This window comes from Centruroides sculpturatus, unplaced genomic scaffold (genome assembly GCF_000671375.1).
Source record: "Centruroides sculpturatus isolate CEXI.00-Female unplaced genomic scaffold, Cexi_2.0 scaffold874, whole genome shotgun sequence".
In the NCBI taxonomy this organism is placed as follows: Eukaryota; Metazoa; Arthropoda; class Arachnida; order Scorpiones; family Buthidae; genus Centruroides; species Centruroides sculpturatus.
Window position 1 is genome coordinate 257,352 of NW_019385253.1, and position 18,640 is coordinate 275,991.

At 31.6% G+C, this 18,640-nt stretch overlaps 3 protein-coding genes and 1 pseudogene across 3 annotated transcripts; all 4 read left to right on the top strand.

Moving 5' to 3' along the window:
* The first annotated feature begins 341 nt into the window (after positions 1 to 341).
* Positions 342 to 1,659, top strand: LOC111636758. Its single transcript, XM_023382086.1, has 5 exons — positions 342 to 431; positions 704 to 827; positions 895 to 1,040; positions 1,118 to 1,247; positions 1,319 to 1,659. The coding sequence occupies exons 1-5, from the start codon at positions 395 to 397 to the stop codon at positions 1,572 to 1,574; spliced, it is 693 nt and encodes a 230-aa protein (XP_023237854.1). The 5' UTR covers positions 342 to 394; the 3' UTR covers positions 1,575 to 1,659.
* Positions 1,660 to 3,948: 2,289 nt separating this feature from the next.
* On the top strand, positions 3,949 to 5,027 carry LOC111636747. The gene is made up of 5 exons (XM_023382068.1): positions 3,949 to 3,985; positions 4,151 to 4,277; positions 4,360 to 4,505; positions 4,580 to 4,709; positions 4,781 to 5,027. The coding sequence occupies exons 1-5, from the start codon at positions 3,949 to 3,951 to the stop codon at positions 5,025 to 5,027; spliced, it is 687 nt and encodes a 228-aa protein (XP_023237836.1).
* A 2,388-nt stretch (positions 5,028 to 7,415) lies between these two features.
* LOC111636767 lies at positions 7,416 to 9,414 on the top strand. The gene is made up of 6 exons (XM_023382095.1): positions 7,416 to 7,432; positions 7,914 to 7,985; positions 8,520 to 8,646; positions 8,729 to 8,874; positions 8,949 to 9,078; positions 9,148 to 9,414. The coding sequence occupies exons 2-6, from the start codon at positions 7,949 to 7,951 to the stop codon at positions 9,392 to 9,394; spliced, it is 687 nt and encodes a 228-aa protein (XP_023237863.1). The 5' UTR covers positions 7,416 to 7,432; positions 7,914 to 7,948; the 3' UTR covers positions 9,395 to 9,414.
* A 2,960-nt stretch (positions 9,415 to 12,374) lies between these two features.
* On the top strand, positions 12,375 to 13,518 carry LOC111636748 (annotated as a pseudogene).
* The last annotated feature ends 5,122 nt before the right edge of the window (positions 13,519 to 18,640 follow it).

Here is an 18,640-nt window from a genome sequence, read left to right on the forward strand (position 1 = left end):
AACGAAACAAATATTTCTAAACAATAAAATAACCTAAATTTTATATAAATAAATATATTATTATCTTATTAGTCGTATTTTTGTACTGTGATAATAAAATTGGACCTTATACAAATAAAAATTTATGTGGAAACTTGTATTTTCTATGAGAAACAATAGAAGAATTTCACAGGAAGTAACTAATTTGAAGACGTCACGAGTTATTTTCGAAAATCTCCTGTTATTTCATAAGTTATTTATTATCAAATACTTCAATTCTTCTAAATGTTAATAAATAATTACGAATTTCGAAATTGTTTCCAGAAAATTGCTCTTTCGACGACTATAAATAAGTAAAATGGCTTCAAAGTTGTACAGTTTTCACCTGTAAGTTGCAAGCATCTTCACTTCTATCATGAAGAATATCGTCTACTTTGTTTTATTTACTCTTGGTAAGTGTAAAAAAACTTTATAAATATTTACAATACACCTAGTTTTTTTCTATATTAGTAGGAGAAATATATATATGGGGTGCTTTATTCAGAAAACCAGTATTTATTTAGGTATTAAGCACGTGAAGAAAATAAGAGACTGCACTTCTTAGATCTGTCTATTCAGCTAATATTAGGGGATTTTAGAGATGATAGTTGTTTATAATAAATACTATAAGCAGAAATTATTGTAGATCATTATTTATAATATAAGTTTTTCTCCCTTATACTAGTGTCACTGTCAAAACAGGATTCGTGTCACTGGAGAGAATTAGAAGCGTGTGCAATTCGAAGCTCATTAATTTTTCAGAGTAATCCAATACCACAAAATGAAGCAGAAATTGATAGTCGATGCGAGTAAGTACTGTATTTAACGTTTATAAACAATAATTAAAGAAATATTAAATACATTTGAATATTTCAGATACCTTAAAGACACTACTGCATGTGTAAATAAATACACAGACAGATGCGCAACCCCTTTGTACCAGCAATTAATTTCTTTCGTCAATTCTGAATCTCAAGAAAATCTAAATAAATTCTGCACACCAGGAAATGAAATGAGAACGAGTAAAAAAAATTTATTTATTATTGATGGATTTAGTTGTATTGTTACAATATTTTATTTACTTATTTTAATTTTGTAGCATTACTAAAACACGCGGCATGCCTTTCTAAAGTATGGAAGGATCAGCAATCTTGTGCGAATGACGCTTTCGCTGCTATATCGAAACTTCCTTCGACTCCTTCAAGTGATAGAGTAAATCTGGCTTGCTGGTACGTTCGAATTACCCAATATGCACCATTTAATATTACTTAAATAGAGAGTAACAATTGTTTCTTTGTAGTTCTTATCGAAGATTCAGAAACTGTGGAGCCGATTTAATAGAAAAGCAATGTGGATCCGAAGCCAACGAATTCGTTGTGAAATTTATAGCATTTTCTGTGTCAAACTTACCTGACGTCGTGTGCCAAAATTTCAAACCGGAAGATGATACGTGCAAGGCATTGTTACCTGAAGCAGGAACAACACCCAGTGGAAGTAATAATTCACCGTTTAATCGTTTCATTAAAATATTCACAAGTTTATCCATAACAAAGTGAATAATAATGTAATTATTCATAAAAATCTTCAGTGTATTGTTGAAAAATATAAGAAATGTATTCTCTGTTTACAACATGTATTCATGAAAAGGAATTGAATAAAGAAACATTTGTTGTTTTTAATTTAGGTATTCATTTATAGTGATCTCAATACACAATAGAAAAACACTTGATTAAATGTAGGCTTACTAATAAATACGAGTAGTATCCATTACGAATTTCTTTGATGGATCCTTATTTGAATTTACACTTTAATTACACTGAAATTTCGTGTACAATTAAATTAGTCAATGCAAATTTTATTAACCTTGTGAAGGTTTCGCAGCCTTCATGTATTTCGCCTTTAATAAGTAAATGAATTTAATAACTCAAAACCTGTAAATAATATGTTATTTTGTAAAATAAGGTTACCATTTTACTTGAATAGTTTAGTTTGTTTGTTTTATTGAAAAAAAACAAGAAAACTTGGGCGATCTTTTAATAAGGAAGTGGCTTGTATTTAAATGTTAAACACTTATAGAAGGCTTGGAAAACCGTTCGTAAGACGTAAAACCCCAACTAATTGGGCACTTGCTTTATCCACTCGACTACGGATGGGTGTTTTGCTCTTTGAGCAAGGGTATGATTATGGTATTGTGTCTAATCGTTGATACCAAAACAATCACTTCTGTTAATTTAAACACTTCTAAATGAGAGGCAGACTACCATAAAAAGTTTTCCCGGTAGCACTTCCTCGGTACATCGCCCGTATGTCGTATTGTTGCATATCAGTGTATTTAAACGGGTGTGCCACGCGAGGATCGTAGGTGTGCCGCGAAAACTTTAGAAGCTTATTAAATAAATCATTTTCAAAGAACAATAAGTTTACAAGTCAAAAACAAAACCTTTTTGAATTGATTACACGAGTTTTATTTAATCTGTTAAAATGTATCTTTTGTGAATTAAATAAACAACATTGTTTTATTTAATTTACAGAACAATAGACAAAATTAAGTTAAGTGGCGTGTCATATGAATATAAAATGCTTACAAACACTACTAAAAATCACTGATTTTTAGTAGTGTTCGTTACTGATTTATTCTCGCTTCCGGTCGAACTGGAAGTTATTATGAAGGTACTCGGGACCTCCGACTCCTAATCATACCCGTATCTGTTCTCGATTTTCATCTATCTAACTCTATTCTCGAAAGTAAGGAAGGGTGGATAAATAGATTGATAACACTGATAATCTATAGGTCTGCAATTTGACAATTGCAACTCATTTCTTATTACTTCAATTATGTAAGATTAAGCAAGTAAATTGTAAGGTAATTGAAATTACATTATCCAAAAACGACAAACGACACGTGTTTTAATCTGGAATCTGCCTCGACAGCACACATACTTTCAAGCTCAAACATAAGTACTGTTTTTGATGATAGAGTCAAAAGGAATTCACTAAATAACACTTGTATTTAACCTTAAAATAAATTTATTTAGTGATAAAATCATTTAGTTCAAACACTATTGTAATTTACAGGTAAAACTGCTCCAAATATAAATTTATCATACAATAAATGAAATGTATGGTTCGTACAGCCGTTTAGTGATCGAATGGATAAAATAATTCAGCGGATAAAATCACAATCGTGTGTTCATATCTACGGCCACGTGCAGTTTTACAGACTTTCAACACTTGTATAACACTTGAACAGAAACCAGCTTCCACTAGTAGAAGATATCTATTCCTTGGCAGATCGCACGAGTGTTGCTGTGTAATATCTCATCATTACAATCGTTGCTGTCTAAAAAGTATTAAAATATTTCGTGAAGGCACTAATACAGCCTTCTGAAGAAGAACCGCAAGGCTCAGCAAGCAATAGGGCTTCCGGAAGATGAAACACGTGGACATTATTAAGCACAAATCATCTATGAAAATCCTTCAGTTTCCAATTTTCCAGATTGGTTCTGAGATCCCATAAACAGTAGGATGATTCTAATCGCTGCAACCATTACGCATGACTGAACCTTACGGATTTTAAACATTAAAAATAGAAGACTAATTTACAAATTTTAATTCATATGTAACATTTCTAAAGACTAGTTTATTTCAACTATAAATAACGTAATTTCTATTTAAGTAATAAACTATTATATTATTATTATTATACACTTGAACTATAACAATGAAATGGGTCATTAAAATTACGGTATTTTATGAAGAAATATCCTTTCACTTGACAAAACAAATTTCAATCTTCAATGTTATCTTAAATAGTAAAAATATTTTGAAATTAAACTCAGGAAATAATTACCACAACGAGTATAAATACGCTGAATATTTGTATTTGTGTACAGTCTTCAGTTCTAACTTCAGCACACCTTCAGTTGTAATATGAAGAACATTATCTACTTCACTATATTGACTCTTGGTAAGTGTAGGAATTCATAAAAAATTATATAATTAACTAAATACTAGTAACATATACTATCTTATAAAATATCAGAACGATAGCCACTTTAAAATACAAACAATAACCGTTGTTTGCAGGTTAAGTTGTATTTTACAATTTAAAATAATTATTTTTATTGAACAGTAATTAAACTTTCAAAGCAAGACTCGTGTCATTGGAGAGAATTAGAAGCCTGCGCCATTAGACAATCTCAGATTTTTCAGAATTATCCCATTCCAAAGAACGAAGAAGAAATAGAAAGTCGATGCCAGTAAGATGCAGTCAGCGTTATTTAAATAATACTTGTTAAAAAATAAATTCAAAATGACATATTCTATATTGCAATATTTCAGATACCTTAGAGAAACTGCAGCTTGTTTCAATAAATACACAGACAGATGTGCAACCCCTTTGTACCAGCAATTAATTTCTTTCGTCAATTCTGAATCTGAAGAAAATTTTAATCAATTCTGCACACCAGGAAACGAATTGAGAACGAGTAAAAATATATTTATTATTGCTGGATTTAGTTGTATTGTTGCAATATTTTATTTACTTATTTTCATTTTACAGCATTACTAAAACACTCGGCATGTCTTTCTAAAGTATGGAAGGATCAGCAATCGTGTGCGAATGACGCTTTCGCTGCTATATCGAAACTTCCTTCGACTCCTTCAAGTGATAGAGTAAATCTGGCTTGCTGGTAGGTTCGAATTACCAAATACACACCATTAAATATTAGTTAAATAGCGAGTAACAATTGTTTCTTTGTAGTTCTTATGGTCGATTCCGAAAGTGTGGAGCCGATTTAATAGAGAAAGAATGTGGAGCCGAAGCTAAAGAATTCGTGGGGAAATTTATAGCGTTTTCTGTGTCAAACTTACCTGACGTCGTGTGCGAAAATTACACACCGGAAGATGCCACGTGCAAGGCATTGTTACCTGAAGTTGGAACTGTGTCCAGTGGAAGTGATGATACTCCGTTTAATCGCTTTATTAAAATATTTACAAGTTTGTCTTAATACTGGATTCAAAATGTTAATATATAAATACCAGATATAAGCATGGTCTTTAAAGTGTAAATCGTTTTGAAAAATGAGTATTTTTATAACAAAGAAATAAAGACAGATTTATCATGAACACTTTCGTTGTTGGAATATTAGATTACAGTAGACTTTTCTCCAATTCGGCCTTCGATAATCTGGAATACTTCCAGTGTTATTGCCTATGCGCTGTCGTTTCTCTGAAAATGTCAGTCACTTGTTCTGTTTTAATGGTTACTCGGTTTTCATTTGTGTTAATAGCATTGCATATTTGCGCACAGTATTATTTGCATTCCAGCATCTAAAAATCACTCTATAGTATAGAGTCTATACCATTGGGTAGCAGTTGTCATTCCTTGCTAATGGGCAGATTATTCTCAGTAATTCAGCAGTTCTTTGCAGTATAAGAAATGGCCATATTAGCGTGAAAAATTATTAGTAAACGTACAGTAGATCTACCATAGTGATGAGTTGGAACTTTAAAACACTCATTGTATAATTAACTATGGTGTTAAGGTCTTACCTGCATGTAATAGAGATAACTATAACAAACGACAATCCCTTTTTTTTTATACTCTTTCCGCTCCGTGGGCACTAATATAGCCTGTTATAGCAGGCCCATTATGGTTTCGGCCAGGCCACAATGGGGCGGCCGGGTGGTGAGGGACGGGGACCACTCCCCCGGAAAATTCCAGGGGTTTACTTGACCTGTCCGGATTCGATGCCGAGTCTCCCAGAGCAGTAGGTGTCACCTTAGCCTCTTGGCCATCCGGCCTGCGACAATACCTTTATAAACATTACTATTTATTACAAAATTAATAATTCATGAAGATATATTTATTAAAGACTATACGCAAATTTAACTATTTTCTCTTAATAACTTCGAAATCTAGTATTAATGTTTCAAAATGAACCTAATTTCTGATAATGTTAATTATTAAAAATTAATTTATTTAAATTACATAGGTATACATAAACATTATATTCATTTACAAAAAATCTCGTACAAGAAAGAATATATAACACAATACTATTGGTACTGTAAAATAAACATAAAAAAATTACCGGTGACAAGCATATATGCAGTAACACCTCGATATTTCGCTGACCAATATAGCACTATCTCTTTATAGCGAAAACTAATGTTGGTGAATAGATATCACTTTTCTTCATTATCTGGGAATTACCAAATATTACTCCTTAGATATTCGTGTGACTACTCACATGACTCCAGACTAGGCACACTGTCGGTGTTTGTGCTGTGATCTTATTCGAGGAATGGCTTTGGCACGCTACGATTACGAATCAGAAAGCCTTTTAAACGGGTAATGTGGGTAATCGTGTATAAAAAATCGACACCAGATAAGAAATGCTTAAAGTCGTTTATATGATTTCCATTTTAACTTATCTAACTCGAAGTTATAGAAGAACAGATAAACAGACGGACGACACTAAAAATCTATTGGTCTGTAATTTAAAAATTGCAACCCAACAATAACGAATGTCCCATGACTTGAATTATGTAAAATTAAGTAATTTTAAGGTAATCGAGTTACACATGAGAATGGAATTAAAAGTACTTCACTAATATAACACTTTAATTTATTGAAGCTGATTAATTGCTTTAAAATTTAATTAATAATAAAAAAATAGTTTAAAGCAGTGGTCCCCAACCTCAGGGCCTCGGACCGGTACCGGTTCGTAGATCAAATGGTACCGGGCCGCCCAAGGAACATCAAATTACTGGTATTTCCATTTTATTTACTATGGTGAATTTCTCTCTGTTTGTGCAACTTTTAATAGACGACGGGACAACGGAATAAACTGGACATAAGAAACACACTTCGGGTGTCATTGTCTCCTATTACCCCGAGATGGAACTGTCTTGTTGCATAAAAACAAGCTCAGGGTTCTCAGTGATTTAGCGTTCTAGTGAGTTAAAATGTTAAATCACATTATATTCATTTTTTGGTGTAACTGTATTTTATTTTGAAGGCATGTTGAAATACAATTAAATTAAATCAATCTAAAATATAAACAATCAACGTCCCCCCTCAGTGGGCCTCGGTAAAATATCAAACGTTGACAGGTCCGCGGCAATAAAAAGGTTGGGGACTGCTTGTATAAAGGATGTATAAAAATTTGCACTTTACACTTTTTCGTTGTAAACATTTCTTGATTGTATATATGACACGTGTAAACAGTATTCAGATAAAGAAAGTGATGAAGCTGAAGCAACGTGAAGCTGATTTTTATCATGTGTATGAAACGTAAACAGAGCGAACTTCGTATACAAAGTCCTCTCGAAACGTATTTTCCTCTTAGTAGAATGTCCATGTGTTGCACTGCGATATTCCATTAATTCAACCCTTCACACGTAAAAGGTACGTCTTGAGTTTATTTAAAGATGTTTTTCTGGGCGCTAACAGAGCTTGTTTTCAAATACATCCCGTGCCAAGACAGTTATATTAGTAACAAATCACACCCGAAAAATTCTCCAGGATTCCAATTACCTGGATTTGACGTCGGAATTCCGAAACACATAACAACACTTTAATTGTCTCGATCATCCGACACGCTAACAATTTGAGTATAAAATGTTACAAATAAATTCAAATATAATATTTCTAAAGAATACTTTACGTAAACTATAAATAACATAAATTTTATTTAAGTAATAAATTATTATACTATTAATATACACTTGAACTATAATAATGAAATGGGTCATTAAAATTACTGCATTTTATAAAGAAATTTCAATGTTTAATGTTGTGTTAAATAAACAAAATATTTTGAAATTAAACCCAAAAAATAATTGCTACAATGAGTATAAATACGCCGAATATTTGTACTTGTGTACAGTCTTCACTTGTAACTTCAGCACCTTCAGACCTAACATGAAGAACATAATCCACTTCACTATTTTCACTATTGGTAAGTGTGAGCAGTTATATAAATTTATATATTTGTTTTTACGCTGATATAGTAGTACAGTCGACCCCCCTATAACACTGTTGATTATTCCGTTTTATATGAATTCCATGTTGTACGAGTCACTTAGATTTTACAAATATGTGTGCCGGGCTGTGAACGGCTCACGTATTTGTAAAATCTAAGTGACTCGTATAACATGGAATTCATATAAAACGGAATAATCAACAGTGTTATAGGGGGGTCGACTGTATATATGGTATACATTAAAACCTTTCAAACACTATAATATAAATATTCTTTGCTGAAAAAATAAATTAATTTAGTGTGCAGTATAAACAAGTGTAATGTCTTTATCTATAACTGACGTAAATTTGGTTTATTTTAGTATCGAAATTACACGAAAATTCATAAAAAACAGTAATTAATGAATTCGGTAATTATTACTGTATACATTGAAGAAGTACAAATAATTTTCACAGATGTAATGTTATTTAAGTTTTCATTTTAAAACTTGCATAATTGTTTTTTTCACAGTAATTAATCTTTCAAAGCAAGACTCGTGTCATTGGAAAGAATTAGAAGTCTGCGCCATTAGAAGATCTCAGATTTTTCAGAGTGATCCCATTCCAAAAAACGAACAAGAAATAGAAAGTCGATGCCAGTAAGATGCAGTCAGCGTTATTTAAATAATTCTTATTGGAAAATAAATTTAAAATGACATATTCTATATTGTAATATTTCAGATACCTTAGAGAAATTGCAGCTTGTTTCAATAAATACACAGACAGATGTGCAACCCCTTTGTATCAGCAATTAATTTCTTTCGTCAATTCTGAATCTGAAGAAAATTTCAATCAATTCTGCACACCAGGAAACGAATTAAGAACGAGTAAAAATATATTTTTTATTGCTGGATTTAGTTGTATTGTTGCAATATTTTATTTACTTATTTTCATTTTACAGCATTACTAAAACACTCGGCATGTCTTTCTAAAGTATGGAAGGATCAGCAATCGTGTGCAAATGACGCTTTCGCTGCTATATCGAAGCTTCCTTCGACTCCTTCAAGTGATAGAGTAAATCTGGCTTGCTGGTACGTTTGAATTACTCAATACACATTATTAAATATTAGTTAAATAGCTAGTAACAATTGTTTTTTTAGTTCTTATGGTCGATTCCGAAAGTGTGGAGCCGATTTAATAGAGAAAGAATGTGGAGTCGAAGCAAAAGAATTTGTGGAGAAATTTATAGCATTTTCAGTGTCAAACTTACCTGACGTCGTGTGCCAAAATTACACACCGGAGGATGCCACGTGCAAGGCATTGTTACCTGCAGTGGGAACTGTGTCCAGTGGAAGTGATGATACTCCGTTTAATCGCTTTATTAAAATATTTACAAGTTCACTTTAACGCATGAACGTAGTAGATGACACGTAGTGATGAATGATTTATAAGTAAAATGTCAAAAATATCTTTAAATTCATGTAACAGAAAAGAATAAAGATATTTTGCCTAAAAGAAAAATTGTTTGCATTGTTAAAATTATTTTGGACGTTAACATTTTAGTTTATTCGTACGAAAACGGTTTTACATGAACTGCAGCACGAGATGGATGGGCGTTTTTCTTCGGATAGTTATTTTTAGTAAATTTATTTAGTTATTTCTGAAAGAAATTTTATCTCATAGAAGTATACGATACTACATTCTTTATATAACACATTGTTACTTCTTTATATAAACATATGAAACACGTATTATATAAGTAATTAAAAATATTAATCTTTATATTAACTTTTATCCGTTTCGTTCCCTTATTTCTAATTCTCAAAATACCTTTTTCGCAAAATGAATTGTCTTCAACCTTTGTGTTGTAAAAACTGGTCGTCATCATGAAAGAATTTATGTAAAAATTCGATGAAAATCTGAAAAATTAACATCCTGACGTACAAATTCCCGACTAATCGACATTCTGTTGTACAGAATACAGAATTCTGACACATGAACATCTTGACGTACGTAAAGTCCATAGGATCAAACCCTGAAAGTAGTTAATAATACTTTCATAATTATTTAATTTTCTAAACTATTAATACTATATTTTTTCTTCCGGAAAAGCACTACAGTATACGGAATTCTTGAAATACTAAATGAATTTATTTAATGAAACTATTTATTGTTATTTTGAACCCATTGATTAATACAGTACTTAATTGGAATAGAGTATTTTGTAAGAAAAAAATTGTATTTTATCTACTAATACATGAAACGTTTCTTCGTACCAGAGAATTGTCATTAGTTTATGAGATTTGCCTATTGATTGATGTTAACGAGTTAAAAGGGTCATAAAAAGGCGATAAAATTCACACAATTCTTCACAATAATGACAATTTTTATACCAAACTCTCTAACGATCCCCATGGGATTAAGACGTATTTAGAATTATAAACACTGGAAATGCACTCGTACTCAAAATTGCATTTTTATGTATGGTTGTTCTTTTATGGAAGCACTCACAAATTATATGAAACTGAAAAGGGGTGGGAATTTACATTAGCCCGAGATGAGTACGTAGAAGAGAATATTGAATAATAAATTATAAGTAGTTAATTAAACCATTTAATATTTGTTTGCTGTAGAAAATACTATACCTGATATAAAGGATTATCAGGATTAGAAACGTTTTGAATAAAAAGTGTCTGGAACACAACAAACTGATTCCTCGAATACTTTTAAACCAATTTTCCTTTTTCAGTGCCAATCTCGTCCTTCTTGCCTTCACATCCACCTGAAGAATGATCCCTGGAGTCACTCCTTACCTGAGACTTTAACATCATCTCTTTTTCTTTTAACATTGTTGAAGTTATTAATAAAGTGAGACATTATCTTTTAAATTGTCTTCCATAGCTCTGTATCGATCTTCTACTTCTATATCTTTCCCGTTGCATTTAACAAGATGCGGGAGCCGCCAAACGCAAGTTATTATGTATATTTACTAGATTTATCGATTTAACTGTAACGTATTTAAGACATGAAAGAATTAGAATGGTGATAAATTTCACTCTCGATACTTTCTGCAAATCTCCACGTCATGAGGCCTTCTGAATTTAAAACAGGAAATGATTCTTTGGAAGGAGCTTATATGTATGTACTATTGATGTGTTTGTGTGTTTTTTGGCTTCTGTTTCTTTTAATATCTTTGGATAGGGTAATGTATAAGAAACGAAATTTGGCAAAATCGTGTGTATAAGAAACATTCAAGTTATTAAATTTTGATAGTTAAAGGTCAAGGGAGTGGAAAAATGGAGTCATATCTCGAGTGAGATCGGACTTAATGACGCATTTACTCGTTATTACAATTTATAACGTTTTATAAAACTCTTCTATACCTTTAAAATGAAGCTTTCTGCCATTTTATAATAATTATTAATATATAAAGTTTTAAAAATTTATTTAAAAAATTACACCCAATTAATTTTACATTTTGTTTGCCGTGAAAGTTATGCAACTCGTTGCTAACTTTTTTTTGACAGGTAAAATTTTACACAACTTATATTGCATTAAAAATATCACAGAAAGAATGAAATGTTTTAACTTCATCGTAAATAACCTCATTTCTAAATAACAAACAAGTTAATTATTACTATTATATTAATCATACATTCGAACAGTAGAATTGATACGGGTCATTAAAATAATGTTATTTATGAAGAAAAATGTTTAAAATTATTGAGTTCAAGAAGTCACGAATGTAGAAAATAAGGTATTATTATCTAATAAACTAATTTTTATCTACATAATAGCTAAATCTTGAAATTTCTTTTAGAAAATTACTCATACTTCGACTATAAATACGCATAACACTTCTACAATTGTACACTTCTTACTGCAAGGTGTACGTATTCCAGCTATACAATGAAGGCTGCATGCTTTATTGTCTTTACTTTCTGTAAGTTAATGCAATGAAATAATTTAGTATATTAAATTACGTAATTCTCTACCTCTATGTCTGATTTAAATCGCTTAATATGTCGAAAACTTTTATAAAAATCCCAACAAAACAATATACGATAAGAAATATTTAGGAATATAGATTGATCTTTCATGGTTTAACGTTGATCGTTGATGATACAATCAAGATTTTTAATTCATTACTTTAATTGGTTACCAAAAACCGTAATCTTACAGCCAAAAACAAATACAACTATTAATTATAATTAATTGAAAAGAATTAACTGGTTAATTTATTGTATGACTAAAGCAATTTTTCTCAACTTTGTAATGTATTCCTTAAATAACTAAATGTTCGGGTGTCCAAATTTCTTTAGAAAAAAACATAGTTTTAAATTTTAAATTACATTGCGTGATTAAAGTCTTTAAAACTTAAATAATTTCCTTAGTAATTCAACTGTCAAAACAAGACTCGTGTCATTGGAGAGAATTAGAAGCATGCGCCATTAGAAGATCTCAGATTTTTCAAAGTCATCCCATTCCACAAAACGAAGAAGAAATCCAAACACGATGCGAGTAGGTATTTTCTACAAAAAGAAGATACGAAAATTTATCTAGATGTAGCGACACAATACAATTGCTTTTGAAATTAACATAGAATCAGAGTGTGACACTAAACCGAACAATTTCACATAAACTAAAAATGAGTTAAATTAATGAAATCTACAATGAAATTTGATATTTGAAACTTTAAATGCCAGATAATTTTCTAATAATAATATCCTTCGCAATGTAAATTTCTGTATTTAATAACTAAGAGGAATTATTAACAAAATATATATTCACGTATATTTATTGGGGCTTCTCGAGGTTAGCATTATTTCAAGTTTAACTATATATCACATTATAATATTTCAGGTACCTAAAGGAAACTGCAGCTTGTTTCAATAAATACACAGACAGATGTACAACTCCTCTGTACAAGCAATTAATTTCTTTTGTCAATTCTGAACATCAAGAAAATTTCGATCAATTCTGCACACCAGGAAACGAATTGAGAACGAGTAAAAATATATTTAATATTGCTGGATTTAGTTGCATTGTTGCAATATTTTATTTACTTATTTTCATTTTACAGCATTACTAAAACACGCGGCATGCCTTTCTAAAGTATGGAAAAATCAACAATAGTGTGCAAATGACGCTCTCGCTGCTATATCGAAACTTCCTTCGACTCCTTCAAGTGATAGAGTAAATCTGGCTTGCTGGTAGGTTCGAATTACCAAATACACACCATTAAATATTAGTTAAATAGCGAGTAACAATTGTTTCTTTGTAGTTCTTATGGTCGATTCCGAAAGTGTGGAGCCGATTTAATAGAGAAAGAATGTGGAGCCGAAGCTAAAGAATTCGTGGGGAAATTTATAGCGTTTTCTGTGTCAAACTTACCTGACGTCGTGTGCGAAAATTACACACCGGAAGATGCCACGTGCAAGGCATTGTTACCTGAAGTTGGAACTGTGTCCAGTGGAAGTGATGATACTCCGTTTAATCGCTTTATTAAAATATTTACAAGTTTGTCTTAATACTGGATTCAAAATGTTAATATATAAATACCAGATATAAGCATGGTCTTTAAAGTGTAAATCGTTTTGAAAAATGAGTATTTTTATAACAAAGAAATAAAGACAGATTTATCATGAACACTTTCGTTGTTGGAATATTAGATTACAGTAGACTTTTCTCCAATTCGGCCTTCGATAATCTGGAATACTTCCAGTGTTATTGCCTATGCGCTGTCGTTTCTCTGAAAATGTCAGTCACTTGTTCTGTTTTAATGGTTACTCGGTTTTCATTTGTGTTAATAGCATTGCATATTTGCGCACAGTATTATTTGCATTCCAGCATCTAAAAATCACTCTATAGTATAGAGTCTATACCATTGGGTAGCAGTTGTCATTCCTTGCTAATGGGCAGATTATTCTCAGTAATTCAGCAGTTCTTTGCAGTATAAGAAATGGCCATATTAGCGTGAAAAATTATTAGTAAACGTACAGTAGATCTACCATAGTGATGAGTTGGAACTTTAAAACACTCATTGTATAATTAACTATGGTGTTAAGGTCTTACCTGCATGTAATAGAGATAACTATAACAAACGACAATCCCTTTTTTTTTATACTCTTTCCGCTCCGTGGGCACTAATATAGCCTGTTATAGCAGGCCCATTATGGTTTCGGCCAGGCCACAATGGGGCGGCCGGGTGGTGAGGGACGGGGACCACTCCCCCGGAAAATTCCAGGGGTTTACTTGACCTGTCCGGATTCGATGCCGAGTCTCCCAGAGCAGTAGGTGTCACCTTAGCCTCTTGGCCATCCGGCCTGCGACAATACCTTTATAAACATTACTATTTATTACAAAATTAATAATTCATGAAGATATATTTATTAAAGACTATACGCAAATTTAACTATTTTCTCTTAATAACTTCGAAATCTAGTATTAATGTTTCAAAATGAACCTAATTTCTGATAATGTTAATTATTAAAAATTAATTTATTTAAATTACATAGGTATACATAAACATTATATTCATTTACAAAAAATCTCGTACAAGAAAGAATATATAACACAATACTATTGGTACTGTAAAATAAACATAAAAAAATTACCGGTGACAAGCATATATGCAGTAACACCTCGATATTTCGCTGACCAATATAGCACTATCTCTTTATAGCGAAAACTAATGTTGGTGAATAGATATCACTTTTCTTCATTATCTGGGAATTACCAAATATTACTCCTTAGATATTCGTGTGACTACTCACATGACTCCAGACTAGGCACACTGTCGGTGTTTGTGCTGTGATCTTATTCGAGGAATGGCTTTGGCACGCTACGATTACGAATCAGAAAGCCTTTTAAACGGGTAATGTGGGTAATCGTGTATAAAAAATCGACACCAGATAAGAAATGCTTAAAGTCGTTTATATGATTTCCATTTTAACTTATCTAACTCGAAGTTATAGAAGAACAGATAAACAGACGGACGACACTAAAAATCTATTGGTCTGTAATTTAAAAATTGCAACCCAACAATAACGAATGTCCCATGACTTGAATTATGTAAAATTAAGTAATTTTAAGGTAATCGAGTTACACATGAGAATGGAATTAAAAGTACTTCACTAATATAACACTTTAATTTATTGAAGCTGATTAATTGCTTTAAAATTTAATTAATAATAAAAAAATAGTTTAAAGCAGTGGTCCCCAACCTCAGGGCCTCGGACCGGTACCGGTTCGTAGATCAAATGGTACCGGGCCGCCCAAGGAACATCAAATTACTGGTATTTCCATTTTATTTACTATGGTGAATTTCTCTCTGTTTGTGCGACTTTTAATGGACGACGGGACAACGGAATAAACTGGACATAAGAAACACACTTCGGGTGTCATTGTCTCCTATTACCCCGAGATGGAACTGTCTTGTTGCATAAAAACAAGCTCAGGGTTCTCAGTGATTTAGCGTTCTAGTGAGTTAAAATGTTAAATCACATTATATTCATTTTTTGGTGTAACTGTATTTTATTTTGAAGGCATGTTTAAATACAATTAAATTAAATCAATCTAAAATATAAACAATCAACGTCCCCCCTCAGTGGGCCTCGGTAAAATATCAAACGTTGACCGGTCCGCGGCAATAAAAAGGTTGGGGACTGCTTGTATAAAGGATGTATAAAAATTTGCACTTTACACTTTTTCGTTGTAAACATTTCTTGATTGTATATATGACACGTGTAAACAGTATTCAGATAAAGAAAGTGATGAAGCTGAAGCAACGTGAAGCTGATTTTTATCATGTGTATGAAACGTAAACAGAGCGAACTTCGTATACAAAGTCCTCTCGAAACGTATTTTCCTCTTAGTAGAATGTCCATGTGTTGCACTGCGATATTCCATTAATTCAACCCTTCACACGTAAAAGGTACGTCTTGAGTTTATTTAAAGATGTTTTTCTGGGCGCTAACAGAGCTTGTTTTCAAATACATCCCGTGCCAAGACAGTTATATTAGTAACAAATCACACCCGAAAAATTCTCCAGGATTCCAATTACCTGGATTTGACGTCGGAATTCCGAAACACATAACAACACTTTAATTGTCTCGATCATCCGACACGCTAACAATTTGAGTATAAAATGTTACAAATAAATTCAAATATAATATTTCTAAAGAATACTTTACGTAAACTATAAATAACATAAATTTTATTTAAGTAATAAATTATTATACTATTAATATACACTTGAACTATAATAATGAAATGGGTCATTAAAATTACTGCATTTTATAAAGAAATTTCAATGTTTAATGTTGTGTTAAATAAACAAAATATTTTGAAATTAAACCCAAAAAATAATTGCTACAATGAGTATAAATACGCCGAATATTTGTACTTGTGTACAGTCTTCACTTGTAACTTCAGCACCTTCAGACCTAACATGAAGAACATAATCCACTTCACTATTTTCACTATTGGTAAGTGTGAGCAGTTATATAAATTTATATATTTGTTTTTACGTTGATATAGTAGTACAGTCGACCCCCCTATAACACTGTTGATTATTCCGTTTTATATGAATTCCATGTTGTACGAGTCACTTAGATTTTACAAATATGTGTGCCGGGCTGTGAACGGCTCACGTATTTGTAAAATCTAAGTGACTCGTATAACATGGAATTCATATAAAACGGAATAATCAACAGTGTTATAGGGGGGTCGACTGTACTACTATATCAGCGTAAAAACAAATATATAAATTTATATAACTGCTCACACTTACCAATAGTGAAAATAGTGAAGTGGATTATGTTCTTCATGTTAGGTCTGAAGGTGCTGAAGTTACAAGTGAAGACTGTACACAAGTACAAATATTCGGCGTATTTATACTCATTGTAGCAATTATTTTTTGGGTTTAATTTCAAAATATTTTGTTTATTTAACACAACATTAAACATTGAAATTTCTTTATAAAATGCAGTAATTTTAATGACCCATTTCATTATTATAGTTCAAGTGTATATTAATAGTATAATAATTTATTACTTAAATAAAATTTATGTTATTTATAGTTTACGTAAAGTATTCTTTAGAAATATTATATTTGAATTTATTTGTAACATTTTATACTCAAATTGTTAGCGTGTCGGATGATCGAGACAATTAAAGTGTTGTTATGTGTTTCGGAATTCCGACGTCAAATCCAGGTAATTGGAATCCTGGAGAATTTTTCGGGTGTGATTTGTTACTAATATAACTGTCTTGGCACGGGATGTATTTGAAAACAAGCTCTGTTAGCGCCCAGAAAAACATCTTTAAATAAACTCAAGACGTACCTTTTACGTGTGAAGGGTTGAATTAATGGAATATCGCAGTGCAACACATGGACATTCTACTAAGAGGAAAATACGTTTCGAGAGGACTTTGTATACGAAGTTCGCTCTGTTTACGTTTCATACACATGATAAAAATCAGCTTCACGTTGCTTCAGCTTCATCACTTTCTTTATCTGAATACTGTTTACACGTGTCATATATACAATCAAGAAATGTTTACAACGAAAAAGTGTAAAGTGCAAATTTTTATACATCCTTTATACAAGCAGTCCCCAACCTTTTTATTGCCGCGGACCGGTCAACGTTTGATATTTTACCGAGGCCCACTGAGGGGGGACGTTGATTGTTTATATTTTAGATTGATTTAATTTAATTGTATTTAAACATGCCTTCAAAATAAAATACAGTTACACCAAAAAATGAATATAATGTGATTTAACATTTTAACTCACTAGAACGCTAAATCACTGAGAACCCTGAGCTTGTTTTTATGCAACAAGACAGTTCCATCTCGGGGTAATAGGAGACAATGACACCCGAAGTGTGTTTCTTATGTCCAGTTTATTTCGTTGTCCCGTCGTCCATTAAAAGTCGCACAAACAGAGAGAAATTCACCATAGTAAATAAAATGGAAATACCAGTAATTTGATGTTCCTTGGGCGGCCCGGTACCATTTGATCTACGAACCGGTACCGGTCCGAGGCCCTGAGGTTGGGGACCACTGCTTTAAACTATTTTTTTATTATTAATTAAATTTTAAAGCAATTAATCAGCTTCAATAAATTAAAGTGTTATATTAGTGAAGTACTTTTAATTCCATTCTCATGTGTAACTCGATTACCTTAAAATTACTTAATTTTACATAATTCAAGTCATGGGACATTCGTTATTGTTGGGTTGCAATTTTTAAATTACAGACCAATAGATTTTTAGTGTCGTCCGTCTGTTTATCTGTTCTTCTATAACTTCGAGTTAGATAAGTTAAAATGNTAATACTTTCATAATTATTTAATTTTCTAAACTATTAATACTATATTTTTTCTTCCGGAAAAGCACTACAGTATACGGAATTCTTGAAATAATAAATGAATTTATTTAATGAAACTATTTATTGTTATTTTGAACCCATTGATTAATACAGTACTTAATTGGAATAGAGTATTTTGTAAGAAAAAAATTGTATTTTATCTACTAATACATGAAACGTTTCTTCGTACCAGAGAATTGTCATTAGTTTATGAGATTTGCCTATTGATTGATGTTAACGAGTTAAAAGGGTCATAAAAAGGCGATAAAATTCACACAA

What these genes read in the sequence shown, in the direction of transcription:
- LOC111636758 (XM_023382086.1), top strand. Translation starts at nt 395, where the DNA reads ATGAAGAATATCGTCTACTTTGTTTTATTTACTCTTG. An exon ending in CTTTGTTTTATTTACTCTTG is followed by an intron (nt 432 to 703) that starts GTAAGTGTAAAA and finishes CCCTTATACTAG; the next exon opens with TGTCACTGTCAAAACAGGAT. An exon ending in AGAGTAAATCTGGCTTGCTG is followed by an intron (nt 1,248 to 1,318) that starts GTACGTTCGAAT and finishes GTTTCTTTGTAG; the next exon opens with TTCTTATCGAAGATTCAGAA.
- LOC111636747 (XM_023382068.1), top strand. Translation starts at nt 3,949, where the DNA reads ATGAAGAACATTATCTACTTCACTATATTGACTCTTG. An exon ending in CTTCACTATATTGACTCTTG is followed by an intron (nt 3,986 to 4,150) that starts GTAAGTGTAGGA and finishes TTTATTGAACAG; the next exon opens with TAATTAAACTTTCAAAGCAA. An exon ending in AGAGTAAATCTGGCTTGCTG is followed by an intron (nt 4,710 to 4,780) that starts GTAGGTTCGAAT and finishes GTTTCTTTGTAG; the next exon opens with TTCTTATGGTCGATTCCGAA.
- LOC111636767 (XM_023382095.1), top strand. Translation starts at nt 7,949, where the DNA reads ATGAAGAACATAATCCACTTCACTATTTTCACTATTG. An exon ending in GAAATAGAAAGTCGATGCCA is followed by an intron (nt 8,647 to 8,728) that starts GTAAGATGCAGT and finishes GTAATATTTCAG; the next exon opens with ATACCTTAGAGAAATTGCAG. An exon ending in AGAGTAAATCTGGCTTGCTG is followed by an intron (nt 9,079 to 9,147) that starts GTACGTTTGAAT and finishes TTGTTTTTTTAG; the next exon opens with TTCTTATGGTCGATTCCGAA.